We start from the raw sequence: 24,246 nt of genomic DNA on the forward strand, positions 1-24,246 counted from the left end.
TGCTCTACCAGCACCAAGCACCATCCTGAGTCTTTACACTTGGTGTTGACTCAGCCTGGACTTTCCCCTCAGATATCCACATGGCTCTCTCCTTCACTTTCACCTCTGGTCTCCAATCAAATGTCATTTTAGGAGAGAGCTCTTTCCTAACTACTTCATATGGAACAATATGCCCTCTCTCCACCAATCTCTCCCCACCTACCATACCTAACTGTTCCTTTTAGCATTTATTATCACATGATATCTTAATCATTTGTTAGTCTGTTCATTAATCTATCTTCCCCAGCTAGAATATAAGCATCACAGAATAGCAAGGACTTTATCTGTTTTGATCACTGCTATAACCCCAGTGCCCAAAATAGTGCCTGTCCATGGATGCCACTCAAAAATATTTTTGAGGGGTGCCTGGGTGGCTTGTTTGGTTATACCTCTGACTCTTGATTTCAGTTCAGGTCAAGATCTCATGGTTAAGATTCCATAGTCAAGAGATCAAGCTCCCTGGCGAGCTCTGTGCCAAGCCTGCTTAAAATTCTCTCCCTCCCCCTCTGCCCATCTCACCCCCTTCCCACTCTCTTTCTCTCTCAAAAAAAGAAAAAAGAAAAAAGAAATAAAAAAAAATTTTAAAGAAATATTTTTGAATGGATGGTTGGTAAAGGAAAACTGTTTCTGTAATCACAACACTTCTGACACCAAATGTGTGGGGTTTCCACACCAAGCAGTTCCCCAGTTTTCTGTAGATACTAACTGGGTGTCCATTGGTTTTGACACTTTTCAGAGTTAGCACAGACCCCACAGGTAAAGGGCTCAGTCCCACAAGATTGCCCCCTACTTCAGACACCAATTGCAAGTAGTGAGTTTCCAGGGTACCCACACTCCTGTCTGACATGGCTTGAACTCACGGATTCCCAGGACCCCTCCCCAGTTTCAGTAATTTGCTTTTATGACTCACAGAACCCAGGGAAACATTTATTTGCTATTACCAGTTTATCATAAATGATATTATAAAGAAGATATATAAAAAGCCAGATGCAGAGGTACATAGGGCAAGGTCTAAAAGGGTCCCAAGTACAGGATCTTCTGTCCCCATGGAGTTTGAGGTATACTAACCCCCTACATGTGGGCATTCACCAATCCAGGAACTCTCTGAACCCCTCTGTGCCAGGAACTGGGGACAGAAAAACAAATATTATAATAACATGCTCATGACTCTATGACTATCACTATGACTCAAGAAGTTACAACATTTTAGAAGCTCTATGCCAGGAGGAAGACTGAACTTATATATATATATATTTTTTTAATTTTTAAAACATTTATTCATTTTTGAGAGACAGAGAACAGAACATAAGTAGGGTAGGGGCAGAAAGAGAGGGAGACACAGAATCCGAAGCAGGCTCCAGGCTCTGAGTTGTTAACATGGAGCCCAACACGGGGCTCGAACTCACAGACTGTGAGATGTGACCTCAGCTGAAGTCGAACACTTAACCAACTGAGCCACCCAGGCACCCCTCGGAACTTTTTTTTTTTTACTGTGTCACATGTCAGTTCGACAGATGGAGGAATGTATCTGTCCAAAGAGTACTTTTAAGATTGGTATTTCCCTGTTACATGCTCTACCTTCAGGCACACATTCCTTTATTATAAAGTCATTTTGAAGGGACTGACTTCATTTTCCCTCACAGTCTGTGTGTAGATCGGTAGCATGGGTATATATGGTGAGAAGTCATAAAATTTTGATTCTGCTTGCAGCCAAATTTTTGTGTAGCAGTTGATTTTCCCTAATCCTTCTCAGTCTCAGATTTTTCTCTGTAAAATGAGGATTATGAGGATTATGATAAGCTGAAATGAGTTAATTTATGTGAAAGCATGCTGTAAGCTGTAAAGAACCATGCAAGCGCTAATTATTTACATTTGACACTTTAGAAAGGAAAATAGAAAGTAATTCCAGGAAGGATGTCAAGGTTCTGCAGAAACACTTATCTGAGACGCAGCAACAGTCCAACTTGCCAGACCTTAATCATGGGCAGTCTTAAAACTTAAACCTTTAAGATTCTATAATCACATATAGTTTATATAATTTTATAATCTTACATGTAAATAAATCCAATGTTTACCGTGGCTGACAGTAAGAGCAATAAAACTGTCCTTGAAATATCACCATTTGCTTCTAAGATTTGAAGTGCTTTTATATATACTACCTCAGGGGCACCTGGGTCGCTCAGTCAGTTAAGTGTCTGACTTCAGCTCAGGTCATGATCTTGTGGTTCATGGGTTCAAGCCCCGCATTGGGTTCTGTGCTGGCAGCTCAGAGCCTGGAGCCTGTTTCAGATTCTGTGTCTCCCTCTCTTTCTGCCCCTCCCCCTCTCATGCTCTGTCTCTCTCTGTCTCAAAATAAATAAATAAACCTATAAAAATTTTTATATATACTACCTGAATTCTCTTGATAATAAACCTCTGATAATGGCAGGGGCAGAAATTATTGTCTTTCTGCTATCAGTGGATATGCAGCAGCTCACAGAGTTCCTATCATAAGGATAAATTAAGCCTTTCCCAGCTTTCAAAACTGCACTTATAGTTTCATTACTTGGAATTCCATCTTAATTTTCCTTACAAAACAGTGTTACAAGTGGTTAAGCAACCACGAGATTTTAGGTTCTCCTAGGCTAGAAACAAGGCATGCAGTGTTCATTACCTTACCTCCAATGCCAAATATTCAATAAATATTTCTTGGAAGGAGTGGAATAGAAAGGTGGGTGAGTAATGAATGATTAGAACAGTTCGGATGATAAATGGATGGTTAGAAGGTGAGGGTCTCAGCCTGATGCATAAAATCTTACCTTGTATTTGCTACAAAAGAGAATTTATAGGTTTTTTTCAATAATATTAAGCAAAACATCCATTCTTGTATTCAGTGTGTGAATGCCTACTGTGCACTATCAATATTACAAAGATCAATCTGACATGGATCTTTCTCTCAAAGAATTTATGTGTTTATAGAGAAAATAGAATACATTCATAGATAATTAAAATCCAAGCCCAAAATTCTAAGTATCACAAATATCAAAATATTTCAAAGAAGATTACTAAAATAGAAAACATTTTATTTAATAGAAGTGAGAGGCAGGGGTTACGATGAATTTTGTACCAAAAGAAAACTTTTAATTTGAGGAAAAAGAGAAGATAGATGGAAATTCAAAAGATCTCCTACTTACTTCAGATTTTCTCATATGCATGGTTCTCATTCTCTGTTATATCTAACATCACTTAAAACTTGCATGTCTTTCCTTTCCTTGATATGGTTATTTACCAGCCATTATTATAGTCTTTGTTCAGCAACAAATAATAGAGAAAACTGAAGGAGAGAGATTTTTAAGACTGGAACTGTAGTGTAGTGTGGTAGTAAGATGAAGAGGCCACAGTGCTGAGTTTAGCACTTAGGCAGTAAGAGCAGGGAGCCGGTTTGAAGTCCAAGGGTACCATATTGGAACAGCCCATCAGGCGATGTAAAGCTTCTGCTTCTGTGGCCTCCTGTTCCCCTCAATCCTAACTTAGCTGCTACCCCACATCTCCTTCCCAACCACATCTGGTTTATTCTGAGGAATGGAAGGAAACCATGTCTAAACTTCTTTGTTACTCCCTGTGAAAGTTAAGACAAGTGTCTGTATTCACACCATAGAATAGGTCTGTCTAATTTACTGCAGTCATGATCTAAAGACACCGCATATAGGAGACCATATTCATGGTCTCAAACTCCATTAATTCTGTAGACGTAGACCACCGATTTATTTAAATAAGTTTATGCTCAGCAGGGGAGGGTCAGTAACCCTTTGGGCTTGTGCCATTAAAACAACAGATCAAGGCCTCATTTCCACCTTAGCCATAAAGGTCATTGAACATCTAGGTCTCTGGAAACGTGTGGACCACTTCTGAAAGTCATGTCCTCAGAGTTTTGGATCAGACCATCTTCACATCAATGTCACATCAATATCTTGGGATTTTGATAAACATTCATCCACACCCTTACCCATTCAGTAGGATGTAAGCAATCCCTTAAGTAAGTGGAGCACCACCACTGCTGCTCTTTCTCAGCTGAGTTGATATGACTTTATTTCTTAGGAATCCAGCCTCCGTTCAAGCAGTTATTTATAAGGCGTTATGATCATTAGACATGCATACACGCGCGCACACACACACACACACAAACATATGTCACTCACTGCACGCACACCAGGTTCTGTTTCTGAGCTCCCTATATGATCCAGTGATGTGACTCTCTCTTCCGTTACTTCCCATTTAAGTGGTTCTTAAATCCAGTAGGCTTGAATTCTCACAGCACTGTATAAGCAACTTTGTTTTTCCAGGAGGACAGGGGGGAGTGGGAGGAGAGGTAGAATATTTTTTTTTAAGATATTTATTTTAAGAGAGAGCGAGAGTGAAAGAGAGTGAGCAGGGGAGGGGCAGTGAGAAAGGGAGAGAGAGAATCCCAAGCATGCCCTGCACTGTCAGTGCAGAGCCCGATGTGGGACTGGAGCCCACGTACCATAAGATCGTGACCTGAGTTGTAACCAGGAGCTGGCCGCTTAACTGACTGAGCCACCCAAGTGCCCCAAAGTAGAATAATTTTTAACAGGTATCTATAATACGTACTTCATACATAATCCCATGACTACCTTTCGATGTATTATCCTCACTTTATATCAGAAAACTTAGGTTCAGAGAGGTTTTGTAATTCACTTGAGGCTCTACAAGTAGTAAAGAACATCATGCGCTCTCAACCAGGCTCTGTGCCCCATTGCATGTGCCTTTCCAAGTTATGCTCACAAAGCATGCCTCCTAGGAGACACCTCTTATTTTAAGACCTATTATCAGCATCAGTTGTTATCTCTGGAACATGTATATCTTAGGTAAAATAGGAAAGACAAAAAAGAATAAAGCATAGTTATTGCGTAGAAGGAACTTAAAGCTTATTTGGGTAAACCAGGATAAAGAACATGGAAGAAATTTAGAGGAAAAAATTAACTGCTAACCTACGCGGTTCAGACTACGTGATTCACGAATTTGTGAACGAGACAGGCCCAGGGTTAGGGAGACAGATCAGTGGCAGCTTTCGAGGCTACACTCATCATTAGTTGCCCTTGTAATTGGCCATCTGTGATAGAAAATTATTCCACTTTTAATCCTATCAATAGACACAGTGAATACAGCCATTAGTGTCGTGCACGATAGTCTAATTATTTTTTATAATATGTTCCCAAAGATGATTGTGTAATTGATGGTCACACATGTGTGATGTATAAAGTGATAAAACATTAAGCCCTTAAAGGGAAACTGTCCATTAGATTGCCTGTTGTTCTCACTGAACCAGTCTTTCTACCTTGTGCCCAAGTGTTCCTAAAGCAGGTGAAGACACATCTCCTCCTCTTGAGCCTGAGAGCAGCTTATCTTTGGGCTGCATGTGAAAATCACTCAAAAGTCGTTCTCACACAGAGAGGATTTTGTAAGGCAAAATAATCTGTGGAATCTTTTGTAAATGCTAATGCCACCACCTCCCCTCTACCCTCTGATCTTATTGCACCATAAAGGGCTAGGGGGAGTGCCTGGCAAGCCATTTCCAAATGCTCTAGAAGTGACGTTGATAACCCTCTTCCCCTTTTCAGGATTAGTGACCCGGAGAGGCCAATGACACTGCTGGTCTGGGACTTCTCAGACTTGGCGGAAGGGAGGCAGTGACACTGGATGAACGTGGCACTGCCTTAGCCAGGCTTTCCCCTTGTCCCTTGGTTCCCTCTCCAACACCAGTGGCAGCTGCTGGTGTCCCCTGAGCAGGTAGGGTCCGGTCAGAGCAGAAGGGAACTGCTCCCTTAGGCCACTCCTGTCTTTTGTTCCCCAAGCTGAGAGCACTCTTCTGGGGGAACTTAAATGTTTACACCTCTTAAGGGACTATTTAGCAACAATAGGCTCTTTGGTTCCCTAACCAAATAGACTGACAAGACCAAATACTGTGGTCAGGGACTTAGGAGTAAAATTTGTTCCCAGATGCTTCTGAGTATCTCTCTCTCTCCAGCTTTCCATGTCCTGGAAGCCCATCTCCCCACAGAGAACTTGCAGTTCATTTGGGCACATTTCACCAAACATCTTGTGTGGTTTGAGTAACCAAAATTTACAATTGTACATAGATAGTTCCATGAGTTATTGGAAGGTAAGCTTTTCATCTTATTTTTAAGTTAGCATATAATAAAAAATAAGTGTTTTACATAATTTTTATCTTTAAAAAATTATTAAAAGCCTATTTTGTTCTTTACTTCTCACAGAAAGAAAAATACCACACATGTAGTTATAAAAAGGCTCATTTCCTCTACTAAGTATATACTTCCCAGACAGTAGCCCATATTTAGTTTTATGCAAGCAGCTGAATCATTATGGCTGTTTAACGATCGTATTTTAATTTTGATAAAAATCATGGCCATTTTTACATTGAGCCCCTCAGCTGGTATACATTTAGGTCATTGATTTTGTGTAAGTGATCCATGTAGTTTGCAGGTTTCTCTGTGAGAGAAGGGGCAGCTGGAATGAAAAAAAGGCTGAACTGTAGTTCCTGAGGAAAGATGGAAATCTAAAAGGATTTGGGGGCCTGGGGCCTGGGGACACTCTCCCTTCTTCTGTGATGCTTGTCTTTGTGACGGGAAGGACACAGGTATTTATGAGTGTGTCTGTGTAGAGGTATAAGAAAGTTAGAGCCACTAGTAAGCGAGTCCCCCTTTCTCCTCCCCAGGGCTGGGTTCTGCAGGCCATGGTGGAGGGTGGAAATTGAGCAGGAAGTGAACAAATCCTGCTCTATAATCTGAAGTGGCTTCGTCCTGGTTTTCTCACAGCAGAGATTTACCATTCATCATTCTACAGTATAAACTGTAAATATTGTTCTTATACTTTCCCCGAATGCGATGCTAATGAAAGCAAAGACCAATCATCAAGGGTGAATTATTTAATACAATAATGTTTTAATAGCTGAGAAGAGACACAAATAGTAGAGACGCCTGTGGCTAATGGATTTCCCTGGTAGGAGATAAAAGGCTGATTACACAGCAGAGCAAGTGAAGACCTGGTGCATTAATGACAATTTACAGGTCAGCTCACTTACAGAAGTGATTTAAAACACACCATCTGTTTTCTAACTGTAGGTTGATAACTGTGATTTTACAGTCAGTGTCTCCATCAAGAATTGTTACTTATTTGTCTTTCTGAGTCTTGTTTGGCCTCATAATATTTTACTGGTTGAACCCCCAGATTCTTTCCGAATCAGTTTCTAAATTGAATGGATTGATAACTGTCAATCCTGCTTCCATTCAGCCTTTCTCTGCCAGGTTATAGAATTAAGTCCTAATGCCCTAAGACAGCCATTGTATATTTTGGATTAACTCTTTCTGATGCATTTACTTGGAGACTATTTAGGTACCATCCTTGAGAGAGTTGAGAAAATAGTATCATCAGTTACTACTTATCAAGTTTCTCCCTACCTCTCTTTTTCTTTCTTCTTCTTTCTCTTCTTACTTCTGCCTGCCTTCTAGTTCCCCATCTCCATGTAGGCACTACAGACACACACACACACACACACACACACACACTCATACACACACATACTGCCTCTCTTTCTCTCACAAGGGCAAGAAGGGATCCCAGCTTTGGCTTCCCCTGCTGCCCCCTTCACCATTTCACTGTTCTGTACCTTCTGTAATAAGTATGCAGCAGAGTACAAAAATTAAGTATGAGGGCTGTGGAGCAACACTTCCAGGTTTAGATCCTGGCTCTGGCACCCTCTGGCTAATGCCCTTGTCCAAGTCCAACTGTTCTGTGCCACTGGCGCCTTATGTGAAAATGGAGGTACTAGTAAGACCTACCTGAAGGAGTTGCTGTGAGGATTAAATTGTTTGGCACACATTAAGCATTTAGAGCAGTGTCTGGCACATAGAAAGTCTATGATTAAAGTTGCCATTGTTGTCATTATAGGAGACGGCTGGGAGGCCAGGCAACTTGTACCTTTTCTTGGGACTGTGAATTAAGCAATGGGATGGATAGAAAGAAAAGAAAAAACATGGTCAGGCCTCTTTTTCTACCTATTTATTACTGGCATCCATTAATTGAACTCAAAATTGTTGGTGACCTACTATGTACTAGATCAGTGATTCTCGAAGCGTGAACCCTGCTCAGCATCAGCAGAGCCATATTAGAAATGCAAATTCTCGACATCCCAAACTTCTCTGAAGATGGGGCCAAGAAATTTGTGTTTTACGAAGCCCTGCAGATGTTTCTAATGTGCTAAAGTTTGGGAACCACTGCCCTAGATGTAGAACTTAGTCACTCTGCTGGGCTCTGGGGATATACATATGAATAAGACCCTGTCCCTGACCTTCTGGAACAGGTCTACTGTTCTACTGTAGATCTACTGAGAGAGACAGATTTGTACGCAAGAGCAAGACCAAGGATTCTGAGAGGAATAGTGGAAATGCAGAGCCACGAAAGAGGGGGTGGCTGAGTCTGTGTTTCAGGAGGAGGGTTTGGAAAGCATTCCTAAAGTAGTGCTACTTGAATTAACCCTTAGAAAAACACTAGAACTTTTCTAGTTATTGTAAGCAGGACGAAAGGTGTTCTATGGCAAAGAGCACGTGTGTACTTGGTGGTGGGTGGACATGCACACACACCTCAACTTTTAAAAAGCAACTCCTGGAGGGGCTCCTGAGTGGCTCAGTTGGTTGAGTGTCTTGACTTTGGCTCAGGTCATGACCTCACAGTTTGTGAGTTTGAGCCCCGTGGAGGGCTCTGTGCTGATAGCTCAGTGCCTGGATCCTGCTTCAGATATTGTGTCTCCCTCTCTCTTTGCCCCTCCTCCACTCATGTTCTGTCTCTCTCTGTCTCAAAAATAAATAAACATTTAGAAAAAAGAATTTTAAAGCACCTCTTGGAGAGGAGGGGTTTTGTGTTGTGCTCACTGTTGGATTCCCAGTGCCTAGAACGTGCTCCTAACTCACAGGAGGCACCAGTTAACTATTTGAACAATTAAACACAAAGGCCCTAAATTTCCACATCTTTAGTTGTCATCGAAACTTTCTTCTCAGCATGATATTAAAACAAATAAACAAACCTAATTGGGAGTTCTCTGCTTCAAAGCATTCTATCTCTAAAAGAAATTAGCCAGTGACCGGATTGTTCGTTTAACACACTGTATTTTAAAATACAGGTTGGTAGTATGAGACTATCCACTTTTAAATCTGCCAGGGTAGCTCAATGAAGCCCAAAGTGCTGGCCTGATACATCCTTATCTTGAACCTGCAACTCTATCCAAATGTACAAATTATTGATGCTTCTTATAAACACATTGGTCTTTACAATAGAGACCATGACAGGTTCCTCATTAAAATGTGAAGAACAGAATATCCCTAGCACATATATCCTTCTGCTTTAGTTAAAATCAACTTTGCATACAAAATGATTGGGTCTTGTGCTCTTCTGGTCATGTTCTTATATGTTACCCTATGCCAGATGCTCGCTCTTCTTTCTTCTGGATGCCAGGGTATACTTCATAGCATAAGAAACCTCCCCAAGGGTATCTCTGCATCTTCACACTGACCACAGTGACAGGTCTGGTTGCCAATTCAAAAGAAAGGACCTGTGCCAAATTAGACCTCAGTACTGGGATCTCCTTCCTTTCAGAGCCACTTCTAAGGGAGCCATCCTGTGGGATTTTCTCCCCAGCATCACCAAGCACCTAGTCTGGCTTCATGAACCCTGTTAATTACATCCCTGGCCAGCTTGCTCTGCCCTCTGATCTGACAAAGCAGGGAGCTCCTCTAACCTGTGTTCCCAACCCAGTAGACCAGAGATCACAGACATTTTAGAGGACAAAGGGACTTTGGAGATCACCTTTTCTACCGCCTTCTAGGAACACAAGCCTAAACATTGAACACACAAATGGTCTGTTATGTGATGGATGGAGAAGTTAAAATACATAAAAAATTTTAAAGCCAACGTTGACATGAATTTTCCTTTATGTCTCTTATCTCCAAATGCAATCTTTTAGATAGAATTGGGATTAAAAATAACCCCAAATTAACTTAATAAACAAAGTGATGTTTTAACTTTTCTCTATTTGATCTCTGGGGTTACTGCTCTCCAGCAATACTTTTTTGTTAAACAAGTGAGCCTTCCATTGTAGGAGAACTATTATCAAGAGTAGATTTGACTAAAGAGTTGCTCAAATGTGTTTGAGGAGCATAGCCAATTTCACATCATAAGGCAAGTATTAAGAGGTATTTAGTTACAAGTCATTTCTGCCTGGACCTCAGTTTTCACCTCTTTAAAAAGAGGAATGGGACTCCAAGTCTTCTCCAGGGTTAGGATTCTATTTAGTTTTAGGTTTTTCCCTCCAAAGCAGCATTAAGGAGCTAAGGAAGGGCCATGGAGGAGAGCTGAGGGCAGAGAACATGCAAAGCTCACTCTACTTATACACACACACTCCTCCTTCCTTCATATGGTTCTCATCATGTCTAGATGGCTTTTGTTTCTAGGTGCATATCAGAATTAATTGTGTTACTGGTGATAAACAAGCAGTGATAAAAATAATGCCAGGTGATTGTATAACACCACCGATAAGAGGTTTTGAAAATATACTTAAGTTTTGTGTTTTTGTAACTTTAGAAAAAATAGGGACATGATTTTGAATAAGAGTGTGGCACTTCTTAGCACCTTATATTTACAAATTATTTCATTTTGTTCATTGTGCACAGCTTTATTGTCTGCAAACTTATCATTTCTGCCAGGTATTAGGTCGGTAAGCACTGGGCTTACAGAGAAAATATAGCTTGATATGGTTATTCATTAAAACATTTTAAAGACACATTTTATAATAGTAGAGCTGAGATAGAAAGGGGAACAGGGGTTGACCTGGGTGGCTCAGTTGGTTGAGCATCTGACTCTTGATTTTGGCTCAGGTCATGATCTCACAGTCATGAGATTGAACCCTGTATCAGGCTCAGAGCTGGGCATGGAACCTACTTAAGATTCTCTCTCTCTCTCTCTCTCTCTTTCTCTCTCCCCCCCCCCGCCTCCTCCCCCCCATGCTTGCATGGGAGTTCTTTTTCTCTCTCTGTGTCTCTCTCGAAAAAGAAGGGAGGGAGGGAGGTGGGAAGAAAGAGGAACAGGGATATGTGAATTTATCTACCCATGAGATTCCAGGCAAGAATTGATAGGTTTTACTTGAAGGTTATCACCCTGAATCCTACTGCCTCTCTCCAAATATTGTGAACCTTATGGATAGAGCATTGAGCTGGATGTTTTTGAATTTGAAAACTTTGTTCTTTAAATTTTATCTTTCTGTTCATCCAGTGCCTCAGTTTCTCTATAAAATATACATTTAAAAATTTTTATTTCTTACCTAAGAGCATCCTTGGAATTAATATTTGTGGAAAGAAATACATATTTGTTAAATACCTGTGCTTCAAAGACATAGTTGCTCTAAAATAGGGTGGAATTATTAGCTTTTTATACTTTGACTTTGCATAAAAAGAACCTCTAACATCCATGCACCATAACACCAGGAATTCTATGTGTTTTTCACCAGTTTCACTTTTTCTGTTTGTCGTTCTTCATTTCTTTAGTTTATATTGGTTTAGGAGGAAAAGGTTAGAGACTACAGCTTTTGTAGGTTAAACTCAGAGCCAGTGGTCAGTGCTGAAGCTAGTATTAAGTGAATGCAGGCCATTAGTGGGCCAGGACATACATTCTTGGCATATTGAGTGCATTATAAATTGGGGCTGAGGATGGAGGCAGAATTTCATAAAATACACCAAGGTGTAGAAAGGATTTTGATAAGCTGGTTCATGCAGGAATTTGAAATCAGCGAAAATATTGATCCTACATCATATCACTCTGAGCTAATGACTTCATTTATCTAAACGTTTCATTTATTGTATTTAACATTCTAGGACCTCATTCATTACTACCTCAAAGTCTTTCACAAAACTTATCTTTCACAAGGTATTTCCACATTTAATTAAACATAGGTAAATATGAAAATTGAGGCTTGGTCTACAGGGGAAGGGTAAAAGTGCCAAGTTCCAGCGAGATCATTATTTGATGGCTTGAAAGAGCCTGGCTGCAAGGAGGGCTCATAAAAGAGATAAACATCTATTGAACAGGCTATTGTTTGTCCAGAGAGGTTTGAAAGCCAGAAAGAGGTTTCAAAAGCCATTACAAAGTTAATAGGAAGCCTGCAATTCTTGGTACTTGAGACTAACAGTGAGTGTAGGACAGTGTTTACAGATAAACACTACCTATGCCACCAGCAATAGAACATTTATGAGGCTGAGATTGCCATCATTAGTGAGAAGGAACCAAAAAAAAAAAAAAAAAAAAAAAAAAATNAAAAAAAAAAAAAAAAAACAAAACGGGGAGGGAGGCAAAAAGAGGAATTATGAGCAACGTTAAAATGTTAGAAGAGATATACTGAAATTTTAACTGGAAAAATAATTTGTTTCAGGAATTCCCATTTCCTAGATTTTGTGTAAGAGCAGATCTTAAAGGTATAGGAGATTCATTGCCTTTGTTTCGAAGGAGTGGAAAAGTCAGAAACTATTTCATTTGCATAAATAAAAATGTGATTTTGCTAAGAGAATAATGAGACACACTTGTTTGTTTTAGGGATCTGCAGACAGGTGAAATAGAAAGCACACAGACTGTGATTGTAGGTGAAATACGCCATGATTATGGACAGTAGGAACAAAGAATGACTTCACTAATCAGTAATGTAGTTAATAATAAGCAATTCAAGTTAATTGCAAAATCATAGTTACCATTTTTCCTCAATGGTAGTTTCCCAATAAAAATTATGTGTTAAATTACTTAGTCGATTATGTGCTAAATTTGGAAAATTAAAAGTAACTTCATTTGTTATTTTTATATAGCTACCAAATTTTTGGTGGCTGTGAGAGAATTCACTTACTGTGTCATTTAATTAACAGCAATATTTGATAACCAACTCAAAGTCATTCTAACTCCTCTTACATTCTTGTTTTACAGCTTGGCTCATCTTCTTCTGTGCCTTTTACATCTATTTTTTCTCAGCTTTTTATGACTGTTGTGGTTCCTCTCATTATTGGACAGGTAAGGTTTCCAATTTTATCTGTTCTTTTTGTGTGTGTGAATCAAATTGTGAATTCCGATGTAATGTCAGGACAGCAGAGACAAAAGATAGCCAGAGGAAGAGACAGTGAAAAGAAAATATAAGACCATGAAACACAATGTTTCATCAATCACAATATTCCCATCTTTTTATTTCTTTATTTGATATCAATATACTCTGCAGATAGCTTTAGATAGGGATGTCTGCATAGAATCTTGATTGTTTTAATTTATTATCTCTACTTTGTAACTATATAGCTAGCTTAAAAATACGCAGCAAATCATTTCCTTATTCTGCTCCTTCTGATAAAGTCTCGGCATTTATTACTATTGTTGGGAAAAAGCATAGATGCCAGCTGGCTGGCATCTTCACGGCTCTCTTCAATAGCAGTGACCATACTTGTGATCATGTAATTAATAAAATACACATTTAATTCTATTAGTTCTTAAAATTAGATCTTAGAAAATTTCGTTTCCTTTATCATTCTTATTGAATTAGACTAATAAGAGAAATTCTTATATTTAACCTTTTATAACAAGTTAATAATAACCATATAATTGAATTATAACATACAAATTTAAAAATACAGTAATGGAAAACAGAATTGTACTGCTAAAATGAGTGAATCTTAGGAAAACATTCTATGTTAAAAGCACAGATGTTGGTTTAAGAGCAACTAGACTCTAGTTCTTAGTTCTACCTTTTATTTGCTGTGTGATCTTGGGCAAGTCATTTAATCTCCTTAGCTCCAGGTTCATAATTTATCAAATTGTATAATGACAGTACCTATCTCAAGGCGTGGTTGTGAGAAATAAATTAAATGTGGATGCATATAAAGCTTTTGTCACCGTAAAACCTAGTATCCTCGTTTTCAAATTCTCTGTCAATACTAAACAAGAAACAACTCTTTGAAATATTTACACACTGTTGTAGGCTAGGTTCTCTGGGAAACAGAGTATGAGACACAGGTGTCCATGCAGGAAGTTTGCTGGGGGAATTCCCTTGGGGGGAGCACCTTTGGGAAAGTAAGAAAAGTAGGATGGGGAGGAGGTTCAGGACGATGTAGTTCCAGTAAAGGCCTCTAGCTGCACCGACCCCTCAGGGTCATCCTGTCTAAGACAAAAGTGCCTGGTCTTTATGCTCTTGCACTGACCAGGCATTAGGTACTGGCTTCCCTCCACTCCCCATGAGAGGTATAACCTTGAGAGAGTCTATTGCCTTAGCAGCAAGCTCCAAAGAGGAACTCAGCTGAAATCTTTGGGACAACCAACATGCCCTGAAGATACGGGAATAAACACTTCAGTCAAACACACCATAGCATCCACTACATGCCCCTAATTTTTTTTTATGCTATACTTTAGAAAATGCACTACATTTAATAAAGGGAAAGATTTAAAAGTAGTCCAAAAATTCCATTTAATTAAATATAGAATGAGGGGCACCTATGTAGCATAGTCGGTTGAGCATTCATCTCTTGATTTTGGCTCAGGTCATGATCCCAGGGTCGTGGGGTTGAGTCCCTCAGTGGGCTTTGTGCAAGCATGGAGCCTACTTAAGATTCTTTCTCTCTCTCTCTCTCCTTCTGCCCCCTCTCCTGCTTGTGCGCATGCCCTCTCTCTAAAATAATTAAAAATTAAAAAAATATATATATATATGATACTTGGAAAACTACTCCTACAGTGCTGCTCACATCACAGGTATTCTGGATAATTATTATGTCACCTGCCTATCCTGATATGGGGCTCAAACTCACAAACCATGAGATCGTGACCTGACCCAAAATCAAGAGTTGGCCGCTAAACTGACTGAGCCACCCAGAAACCCTCCCTGGTTGTTCTTTGTTGTAGCACCTTGATTCCTTTCTTGACCTTTGCCAGAACGTATACGTATCTTTGGTTTGCTTATTAACTGTTTGCCTCCTCCATTAGACTATAATATAAGCCTCATGAGTACAAGAGCCATATTTGTCTTGTTTACCATTATATACACAGACCATAGGCACCCAATAAATAAGTGAGTAAGGGAATGAATAGGTGAAAGTTCTATGATCAGTAAGGGAAATGTTGTCTTATAGAGCATAACAGGACCTACCTGCCCTTCTCAGCTGTAGACAGGGTAAGCTATGGATACTGTTAGTTTAAACCCATACTTATTTTCTTGGTTCTGAAAATAATTCCATATAACTAGAGGCTCACACGTTCTTACCTTAGTGGATCTTGGAAATATCTCTGTTAATAAATGTTTGGCTTAAAACATGTGGACAAAAAAAACCCCTTTGCCTATGGTTTTAGTCTATGTAGTTATACATAGTTATATATATATAGTTATATATATACTTAGTTATATATATAATTATATAATTTATGTAATTAAGACTATATATCCAGAGAGAATAATGAATTGTTAGATAGTTCATCGTTTACTTGCCCAGTTAGTAAAGTATTACAGTAAATTATAAAATAGTAAAGGTCGTCAAAAAGTAACATAGGCAGTTTTTAAAAATTCTTCTAGTACCACAGTCCTTTAAGGGCTTTTTTCGGAGAGGAAAACATATTTACATCTACCTGCCCACCTCTTGTACTCTAGTCTTAGGAATTAACAATCACACCCCTGGTCCTCACTTTTAGAAACCACCTTGCCTCCTCTTTTTCTGTACGTTCTCACTCCCTTACATCCAGGCAGTCACTGAACACCTCCGTTTCTGCCTCAGAAGTTACTCACATCTGGCATCTGAGACCTCATTCACACTGCCAGAGAGGATGCCACCACTTTGTCATCTCTCGTCTAAATTACTGCACGTCCTGTGTCTCCCTGCCCTAAGCTTCTTCTAATTCCCAGCCAATGTCTTCACTGCTTCCAGGACAGCCCTAAAAAATAAATCAGATTATGTTAGTCTCTTCCTTAAAAATGCCCATACCTGTGTGAGTCACAAAACCCTCCACAGTCTGGCCTCACCCTGCCTCTCCAGTGTCACCTCCCACCGTCTTCATAATGGCACCTCCCGGGCCAAGCCACATGCCCACCACGCTCACCTGGCCACGCCCCTTCACTGCTCTCTGCTTTTCAAAAGCTTATGGTTCCCATCTTTTCTGCTGGCAAACTGCTATTCAGCCCATAAAACTCCACACAAAGATGCCCCCTGGTGTGCAGCCGACCTGCTCCGACTCCACTGATTTAGACTAAATGCCAGCTCTCCCACTGGACTTGATTCATAATATTCATCAGGAGAGATTATAATTCATCTGTGAGCTTCCTAGAAGCAGTGACTCTGTTAGCATATTCAACAGCACACTCAATAGTGCAGTGTGAGCTGTATAAAAAGATTGGTTGATAAAAACTTTGAACTTGGGGCGCCTGGGTGGCTTAGTCGGTTAAGCGTCTGACTTTCGCTCAGGTCATGATCTCGCGGTTCGTGGGTTCGAGCCCCGCGTCGGGCTCTGTGCTGACTGCCAGCTCGGAGCCTGGAGCCTGTTTCAGTCTGTGACTCCCTCTCTCTCTGACCCTCCCCTGCTCACGCTGTCTCTCTCTCTCTCCTGGAAATAAATAAAACATTAAAAAAAAAAAAAAAACTTTGAACTTACCCTCATGGAGTCCCCAGCAGCTATTAGAGAAAAACAGCTTCACTAGAGAAAAACACATAATTGGTCTCCTCTTGTTTCAAATTTATGATCACAACTTTAAAATGTCACTTAAGATTTCTTAGAAATCCTACCCTACTTCCTTAAAAGATTATGTCACCCTATCTTCTATTTTCAGGCCTCTTTTACTTCCCCTAATACTCTTCCACTTGCCTATTACACTTGGGTTTCACTGACTTTGTTTCTGTTTCTCAAACATGCCGGCTTTGATCCTTCCATAGAAACTTTGCCCTGACTATTCCTTCTGCTTGGAATACCTCACCGTTCTCTTTCTCAGAAAGACCTTTCCTTATCCCTCCTCCAGCGGCTGCCTGGTAGCCAGGCAGTCACTCTCGTGTCATCCAGTTTAAACCTCTACTTAGTAGGGATCATTATCTCCCTCTAGTTAATCTGTTTGTTGTTTTTGCTTTCTTTTTATCTTCTTAAACTAGAATATAAATTCAATGATACCGGGGACATTTTCTGCTCGTTCATCTCTGTATTGTGTATTTGTTTGCAGTCAATTGATTCACCTAAACTTTGTGATGTGATCTTTGGGGATCTTGTTAGAAATCCTCATATATACTACCTCAGAGGTAGTAGCCGAAGCAAGGTGGCCTCATTTCTCAATTATAACTAGAGGTAACACATTATGAAAAATAAATATTTCTATTTAAATGAGATTTTAATAGAGATTTTTATCATTTTAAAATTAGACTTTTTAATCTAAATTTTAAAATGAGATTTTTGTCATTACCTTTTAAATAAACAATGGGAAGTAGAGGGAGAAGAAAAAGACTAGGAAGGGTGAGTTGAAACTATTTTCCTTAATCTTTTAATGATAATAAAACTTTATCATTTAACTTTTTTACTTTTTATTTCTGAGAGTTAATTTTATTTTTTTTTTTTATTTTCCCCATACAATACTTCTTTTTGGTTGAAAGCATTATTGACTGACTACAGTGTATCTAGANATTTCTGAGAGTTAATTTAATTTTATTTTTTTTTTATTTTCCCCATACAATACTTCTTTTTGGTTGAAAGCATTATTGACTGACTACAGTGTATCTAGAAATAAATAAAATGGTGTTATTGTATATTTATTTTCCTCCTAAGCCCTTTGATACATCTAAATCCTTGTGACAAATACTCATTTCATGCATTATATTGAGAGAGTTATGAATAAATGTTAATGAAATAGAACTTCCACCACCTTTGAAAAGTATCTTTCAAAACAACACACTAGACCCCACTTTTTTTCTGTAAATTTTTGAGGTTGGCCTTTCTTATTAAATAGTCTACAACTAAACCTGAAGGTAGTGTTATTAATGCTAGTAAAATTTTATACTTATAGAATTATATTAGATATGAACGATTTTCATGACTTCACTTGAATGGATTTGAGAGAAAAGCAGCTGTTACACTGTGCAGTGGGATGTACTGGTAAACAGTATTGTGATGGAACCATCACCAAAGCAGGACTTGGAAATAAGACCAGCCATTACAGAACCATGCACAGCCCCTGGTTCTAAGACGTCTTATATTTATTTAATGACTCAAACCTCACTATGACTACTACCATATCCATTTTACAGATGAGGCATAGGAAAGTTAAGAAATTCGCCCAAGATTTTAAAGAAGCCCCAAAGTCTATACCTTTAACCATTATGCTGTTGTGCCCTAAGGAGGCAGAGGTCATATTCCTGCTCATACCCCCCTCACTGACCTTTTAACATTATATGCAAGTTGTTTGGGCTCTCTGTGCCTTTGTTTCCAACTATAAACCGAGCAGGATAATATCTGCGCAACTTCTCTCATGAGATGGAAATTAAATAATAGTTAAGTAGATGATGGGTGTTTACTGTATCCATATATTTTTACTGTTTGTACTTTTTAAGAAAGTAGACAGTACTATTTTTAATCTACTCAATATTTAATGAAAATATTTTTAAAGATAAGTGTTACATAAATTGGATTCGATTTCGTATCCCTAGCTCTACATTTCAACAGACTATTAGAGAAAAAACAAAATGCTTTATGAAAATATATGGATTCAGTGGATTGGAGGATAAAAATTGAAGAAACAATCTAAAGTCACCTTGAAGCAAAATAAATCTTTAAAATTCAGACTTAATATGAAAAATTATCCGTCATATATCCCCACTCAAAAATCAATTTGTAAATATACAGACAGAGTAGAAGGAAAAAAGCATGAAAATACCCTGGGAAAAACAATTGGAGAAAACTAAAATGATGGATATTACACTTCTCTGTTATCTCAGTATGTTAATATTCTACATCTAAGACATATCTTCTCAGGTTTCCAGCTTGGAGGTCATATAGTAATTGATATGTGGCTCTGCTTATTAAGTACTAGGATTCAAATCTAAGTTTCCCTTTAACCTTTTCTGGTGTTTAATTTAAAATAAAATCAAAATGAAGAAATCGAGACAATAAATAGCTCCTTGGGAAAGATGTTTTTCTTTCCCTCTCCACAGGGAAAAGCAAGTCAGTGAGGATTTGTCAGCTAATGTTGAAGGCCTAGGTTTCTTTGAGCTATGTAGAAGGTGCAGATGAATTAGAATTAATTCTGAATAAAAGCTATAACTGGCCACATTAGGAAGATGCCTTTTCCCACCTCATCCTGACTTTTTTCGCTGAAAAGGAAAAAAATCAAGTAGGGTTGCTATCTCTGGCAAAGCCTTGCTTCCTCTAAGGTTACTAAATGTTTCTACAAGGCAAAGAAATTTGGAGAATTTTAAAATGACATGGATTCTTGACAAATGGAGGATGATTCTATCGAAAGCATAAGTAGCTGAACAAAGAGAAGGTGAGGTCTCTTGACGTTTATATCCAAAGCATATCTTTAAGGCATATCAATACTACCTCACCCAATAGTTTATGAAAGGTTTTAACCCTTTTCTTGCTACAAGGTGCAAAATAACTGCTTTGTGAACTTAATTTTAGAAGAAGGTAGAAAATCTCTCTGGAGCATGGCAAGATATAAAACGGTTTACTTGGGAAACACAGACAGATATCACTATAAGACTAAAAACAGTGAAAGACAATCTGTTTTCCCCGAGGGTTATTGCTTCACTTGTGGGTCTGTCCAATTTTTAACTTTCTAGTTGCTTTCTTTATTGAGATTAAGTAATTACCATTAACACATTGATGTGTTTAAAAGAAAGATATTTTGGCTAAGAGGATGCAGGACTTAGGAGTCCATGTTTCTTGACATATTGAAAGAGTCCCACTACACTATGAGACTGTAAGTACTTTGTGTTGAAGAAATATGTAATAGGGGCACCTCGGTTGAGCATCCTACTCTTGATTTCTGCTCAGGTCATGACCTAATGGTTCCTGGGTTCTGGACCCATGTTGGGTTCTGTGCTGACAGTGTGAAGCCTACTTGGGATTCTCTTTCTCTTCCTCTCTCTCTGCACCCCCCACTCCCCACCCCCACTCAGGTATGCATTCTCTGTCTCAAAATAAATAAATAAACTTAAAAAAAAAACCTTGAAGAATGAGGTAACTAAGTTGAGTAAGTCAAATTGCAGCTTATAAAGTTGATTGATGATCAGAGATTTGTCTTTTTTTTTTGTTTTCAAAATGGCTTTGACTTCAAAGTTATACCTCATTCCTATTTATCTTTTTGTTTTGTCAGAGAGGTCAGTGGTGGTGGAAGGAGACACTTCTACTTTGGGAATCGGGATCATACATTCTATAACTATTACAGAGAGGACTTTTGTATCTTCATGCACTGTATATGCAAACAAGATTGGAGGACAGCATCAGTTTCAATAGCTCTGTATAATTTCCATTTATTTTGTTTCCTAAAGGAGTTGAATTGTATTAAATTTGAGCAACTACTAGCTTTATGCTGCCAAGCACAATAGATGATAAAATGACCTTTTAGATGAAGTCTCTGTAGTCTTCTAATAAGCAACCACCTGCCTGGTGACATACCTAAACATGGGGCCATCTGGGTACCTCAAGCACTATAATAATCCAAAATTTGTGTTCTAATTCATCAGTCCACAACACTTTGTTACAGAACTGCTCTTACTTCTCTATACCTTACTACAATTTTATCTCTATGCCCAACATGGGGCTTGAACTCACAACCCCCAGATCAAGAGATACATGCTCTGCCAACTGAGCCAAGCAGGCATCCCCATCCCTTACTGTATGTTAACTTTCTAGAAACAAATGAACAACAGATGAATTACTGTGGTTTGGGATCACATCTACAGAAAGAAAAACATGTATTTTTTGGTATAAATCCAGCTGTAATTTTAATTAAAGATCTATTTTTTAAAAAATATTTAACCACAATTTGTCTACATATACACAAAACACTTTCTCTTTCATTCCCACCCCGCCCAGCATTCAGGGTGCTGTACCTGTACTTGATTCCCACTGGCCTCCCTTTATTAATACTGGTATTTCACTTACTGAGTCCTTGAGAATGGATGAAGTTGATCTAATAGCCATTTGTTCAAAAGGTTCTCTTGAGAGTAGTTTACTCTGTTCTTGAGTATCCATGAAGGTATGCTCCATTGCGAGTTAAACCTTTTTAGCCACAGAGTAGAAGATGACAGAACCCCATCAGCCTTGTCAGGAGAAGTTCCCTGACCTCATTATTGCTAATGGATCATGGTAATTCAGCCTGTTGTGAAATCTCATGTTCAATTATGCAGGATAACGAGTGACTCGAAACTTAATATGTCTCAACTATAGTCCTTCTTACAGGGTTTGTTCAGCTTCTTTCAAAAGTGTACAGTTTTAAATAGAGTGGTGCACTTTTATATCCCAACAAAAGTTATCACCAATATTCAGCCTGCCCTGATTTTAAATCTCTGATTTGATTTTTGAGTAAGAGAGGATTGCTGTGTAACTTTATTCACTCATCCTTTTGTAGGAAACTTAGGACAGGTTTATTCATTTTTAAGTGTTAATTCTGGAATTCTAAAAGCATGCAAATGGCATTTGTCTTTGGATTCACAAAAACTCTAGATATTCGGAGTTTGAATTATTTAAACTCCCACAACACATGCACTTTTGCTTTTCAAGCATGAGTTATAATTTAATTAAAAACTTCTGGTGCATTGCTTGCATGTTAAATATTAATATGTTCCATGGATCACTTTCGATTATCTACTGTCTTGAAATTCTTGAAGATGTCAGATTTTTAAGATTCCCAAAGTTGCACTTGGAATTGTCTGTTGAGGCCAAGGGGACTGTGATAATTACACACATCCATTAGGATCAGCAGAAGAGATAAACTTTGGGGAGGCTTAATGGGCATGTCTCAGTGACAGCTAGCAAAGAGCATTTGGCATGATTAAGGATGGATTTGAATGCAGTTGAAAATATACTCTCATGGACACCAGTGGTAGTCGCACTACAAATGTTAAATCCCCCAGAAGAAGGGTGATGTGGCAGGGAAGCTTGGAAATCCACCGTGGCCATCATCCAAATTACTTTCTTCTCTTTATGTCTTTCTGCTGTCAGAATCACTTTGCGATGCCCAATTCAACTCCCTCCGTCTTCGAAAAGAGGCAACCTGTTGATCTCTGTATTTCAGATTGTCCGAAGATACATCAAGGACTGGCTTGAACGAAAGAAGCCGCCTTTCGGTGCTATCAGCAGCAGTGTGCTTCTCATGATCATCTACACCACGTTCTGTGACACGTTTTCTAACCCAAATATTGACCTGGATAAATTCAGCCTTATTCTCGTACTGTTCATAAGTAAGTTGGAAGCTGGAACATCCCCGCCGTCCCCTCATTCTCCCCAGGAACAAATAGCGATCTGTGTTCCCTAAATTCATTTTGAATGTTAATTTGATTAGCAAGGAATACTGAGCTTCGTATTATATGTGCTCAGTGACTTTATCGTATGTATCTGTTCTTTAAGGAGACATCAGTTACGTATGTATGATTTAATTGTCCTTCGTTTTTCGTGTCTGACTTATAGTAATTGATGCCAGATGAAAGAAGCCATAATATCTGTCAATGGAGCACTTTCTTGCCAATTTATTTTACTATAACTTTAAGCCAATCTTGCCCTTTGTTGTGGGTTACAAGTAGGATTTATAATATTTGATACTATTATTTTCTAAGTATAATAATTGGCTGTATTAGTTAAAATGTGAATATTTATGTCCTCTTTTCTGTTCACGTATATACCCAAGGTAATATCATATCATTTTCAGAAGCAACAGACTATGAAATGCAAGTAGCTGCCAGGATCAGAAGTCAACCTTCTGTTCTGTTTATCCTGTAATACCAAAGACAATGTTTGTAATTATAATACCTAAGAATCTTTTGTTATTAAAATCAACGTGGATTATTCCGAAATATATATTCTACACTGCTGCAGCTATGCCATTTGCTATAAATACTCATAGTAAAAACCAGCACTTTCTAAGTTGAACAAATTAAAATAAGCAGGTCTTAAAGAGGGTTTCAGATCTGTGGAGTAGTGGACATCATAACTTATATATGCCGATACGTTCCTTCAGTAAGAACAAGTTGAGTCTAACCTAAATGATTCTATCAGTTTAGCAACGTATGTTTGTCTTTCTACTTGAGCTCCCATAAGTTTCAGATAAAACTATAAATGTGCTACAGATGTTTTTATAGCCCTAATTTAGATTCAATCTTTTTTTTCTTCTTCTTCTTCTTCAGTATTTTCTATTCAGCTGAGTTTTATGCTTTTAACCTTCATCTTTTCAACAAGGTAAGTGATATGATATCTCTTGTGGTTGTTGGTTTTCTAAGTGACAAATCGTGCTATTCACTTGGCTCCTATGCCCCTCTGCTGTTCTGGTTTTTCTCCTACCTCCTGGCCTTTCTGGCTTCCTGCCACTCTCGGGTTGGAGACCTGTGTGAGGGCTTGTCCGTGGCCCCTGTGTCATCTGTTCACATCGCACGCTTAGGCAGCCTCCTCCATTCTGCTGGCTCGAGCTGTCAGCTTCCTGCCGATGGTTTTCAAGGCGGGACCTCCCATTCGGATGTTTTCCCTTAGATCCAGCACTCCTTATCACGTACCATGTACATATCTTCACCTGTCTTCACAAGACCTCAGTCTCAAGCTCTTCTAAACGAATAAAATTTTCCCCCAATACTTCTTCTTTCTCTCTCATATCTTGATTTTTAATGGGGTCATCATCCACAGAGTCACTCAGACTGGAACCCTTCACATCATTATTTTTAAATGTCTTGATCCTACCTCTGTAATACTGTTTGTGCTTCCAGAGCCACGTCCCTAATTCAGGCTCTTGTTGCCTCTCTTCTCTCTAGACTATTGCAGTGGATATCTTACAGGTAACTTCATTTCTAAAGTGAACTTTTCTTATGCATTTCGTACTGTTTCCAGTAACACAGAGTTCTGATGATAGCTTTAATCAGAGATCTTTAATGGTTCCAGTGCCTATAGAATGAAGTTCATTGG

At 38.8% G+C, this 24,246-nt stretch overlaps 1 protein-coding gene across 4 annotated transcripts in view; it reads left to right on the forward strand.

Annotated features, from left to right (window-relative positions):
* Positions 1–24,246, forward strand: part of SLC10A7 (solute carrier family 10 member 7) — a 259,094-nt gene that overhangs the window by 193,675 nt on the left and 41,173 nt on the right. For 2 of the 4 annotated variants that reach the window (XM_077755901.1, XM_077755902.1), the window contains 3 exons: positions 13,069–13,152; positions 22,376–22,541; positions 23,481–23,532. In XM_077755901.1, the coding sequence (XP_077612027.1) occupies positions 13,069–13,152; positions 22,376–22,541; positions 23,481–23,532 (302 nt within the window). The remainder of the gene's footprint in view (positions 1–13,068; positions 13,153–22,375; positions 22,542–23,480; positions 23,533–24,246) is intronic. The other 2 variants (XM_077755903.1, XM_077755904.1) reach the window with 1 other exon arrangement.

The sequence above is a fragment of the Crocuta crocuta genome, unplaced genomic scaffold (genome assembly GCF_008692635.1).
Source record: "Crocuta crocuta isolate KB4526 unplaced genomic scaffold, BGI_CrCroc_1.0 scaffold112, whole genome shotgun sequence".
NCBI lineage: Eukaryota > Metazoa > Chordata > Mammalia > Carnivora > Hyaenidae > Crocuta > Crocuta crocuta.